Genomic DNA, 2,183 nt, shown 5'->3' with positions numbered 1-2,183 from the left:
TTCCCTTGAAAAGCTTCATAGAAAACACCGACCTTACCTAATCTACTTAGTATGTTAAGATAAGCATCTTATTGCTTCGTAATTACAATTATTACCTAACCTATACCTATAATAGGTTAAGTAACAATTGTAATTACGAAGCTATACGATGCTTATTTTAACATACTAAGTAGGTTAGGTAAGGTCGGTGTTTTCTATGAAGCTTTTCAAGGGAAACTATTATGTTAAGTATGTCACCTATGCACGCAACTAATAAGTCAATATTGACTTATTAAATTTGCGAGAACGGGTTGCGCGATTGCTTGAAAATTTCACATGAGGGGGATGGGTATCAACCTGTTATTTCTTAAAGCTATTAATTTAGACTTTCCCCGACCTGTCTATGTCCTTCCCGTATCCCAGACCATTCCCCCTGCAAATGTTAGTGAGGCTAGCCCTAAGCATCAGGCTTCTAACTTTAGATAGCTAGATAAACAGACAAAGAAACATTTTCCTTTACGGTATATAGTGGGAAGTGAAACAAGTGGTATTCCCTAATCTGTAAGTCTAAAGCGTCAGAATATTCTCCTGCTCCTGAGGGGGATAATTCGCATTCAAAATATTATGAAAAGTGTAAACCTAGCATGATGAAGGCTCCTATTCGCCTGGGATGTGTACCTAGATACGAACATAAAATGTTGCTTACCACAAGTGAATCATTTTGTGAAAATGTTCTATAATAAATTGTGTTTTTTTTAGGTGAATTGCTGGAAAATTATTTCCCTTGTGTATGTGGGTTTGGCATTGAAAGATATAATGATTAAGTGATCATGGTTTTGATCTGATCCCTTATGATTTGAGGCGCTCCTTTGTTGTCTGATGCTCTTATGGTCTTGACTTATCCCTTATACTCTCAAATGTTTCACTTGATTCTTCATTTAAACAAACATTCGTTTGTTTCTTTATACTCTCCAGAAGTCCATTGATTCCTGATACTACCAACTCATTTGATCCCTCATACTCCCAGCACTCATCTGATCCCTCATACTACCAACACTCATCTGATCCCTCATACTCCCAGCACTCATCTGATCCCTCATACTACCAACACTCATCTGATCCCTCATACTCCCAGCACTCATCTGATCCCTCATACTCCGAGCACTCATCTGATCCCTCATACTCCCAACACTCATCTAATCCCTCATACTCCCAACACTCATCTGATCCCTCATACTCCCAACACTCATCTAATCCCTCATACTACCAACACTCATCTGATCCCTCATACTCCCAGCACTCATCTGATCCCTCATACTACCAACACTCATCTGATCCCTCATACTACCAACACTCATCTGATCCCTCATACTCCCAGCACTCATCTGATCCCTCATACTCCCAGCACTCATCTGATTCCTCATACTCCCAGCACTCATCTGATACCTGATACAACCAACACTCATCTGATCCCTCATACTCCCAGCACTCATCTGATCCCTTATACTACCAACAATCATCTGATCCCTTATACTCCCATCACTCATCTGATCCCTCATACTACCAACACTCATCTGATCCCTCATACTCCCAGCACTCATCTGATCCCTCATACTACCAACACTCATCTGATCCCTTATACTCCCAACACTCATCTGATCCCTCATACTACCAGCACTCATCTGATCCCTCATACTCCCAACACTCATCTGATCCCTCATACTCCCAGCACTCATCTGATCCCTCATACTCCCAACACTCATCTGATCCCTCATACTCCCAGCACTCATCTGATCCCTCATACTCCCAACACTCATCTGATCCCTCATACTACCAGCACTCATCTGATCCCTCATACTCCCAACACTCATCTGATCCCTCATACTCCCAACACTCATCTGATCCCTCATACTACCAGCACTCATCTGATCCCTCATACTCCCAACACTCATCTGATCCCTCATACTCCCAATACTCATATAACCCCCTCATACTCGCAAAGACTCGTTTAAGCCCTCATCAAAAATTTAATTATTGCTTTCATCTAAGAGTTTACTAGAGTGATAAGTTTATCAGAGTGATAAGTTTACCAGAGTGATAAGTTTACCAGTGATAATTTTACCAGCATGATAAGTTTACCAGAGTGATAAGTTTACCAGAGTGATAAGTTTATCAGTGTGATAAGTTTACCAGTGTGATAAGTT

The 2,183-nt window shown here is 40.8% G+C and overlaps 1 protein-coding gene across 1 annotated transcript; it reads right to left on the bottom strand.

The window, feature by feature from the left end:
* Positions 1-1,229: 1,229 nt before the first annotated feature.
* LOC138355854 (sericin-2-like) lies at positions 1,230-1,943 on the bottom strand. Its single transcript, XM_069311396.1, has one exon. The coding sequence runs from the start codon at positions 1,941-1,943 to the stop codon at positions 1,230-1,232; it is 714 nt and encodes a 237-aa protein (XP_069167497.1).
* Positions 1,944-2,183: the final 240 nt, after the last annotated feature.

Source organism: Procambarus clarkii, chromosome 69, assembly GCF_040958095.1.
Source record: "Procambarus clarkii isolate CNS0578487 chromosome 69, FALCON_Pclarkii_2.0, whole genome shotgun sequence".
Classification (NCBI taxonomy): domain Eukaryota; kingdom Metazoa; phylum Arthropoda; class Malacostraca; order Decapoda; family Cambaridae; genus Procambarus; species Procambarus clarkii.
This window is presented reverse-complemented; position numbering and strand designations above follow the sequence as displayed.

Excerpts from the sequence above, each read along its gene's own strand:
- LOC138355854 (XM_069311396.1), bottom strand. The coding sequence starts at position 1,943 with ATGAGGGATCAGATGAGTGTTGGGAGTATGAGGGATCAGATGAGTGCT.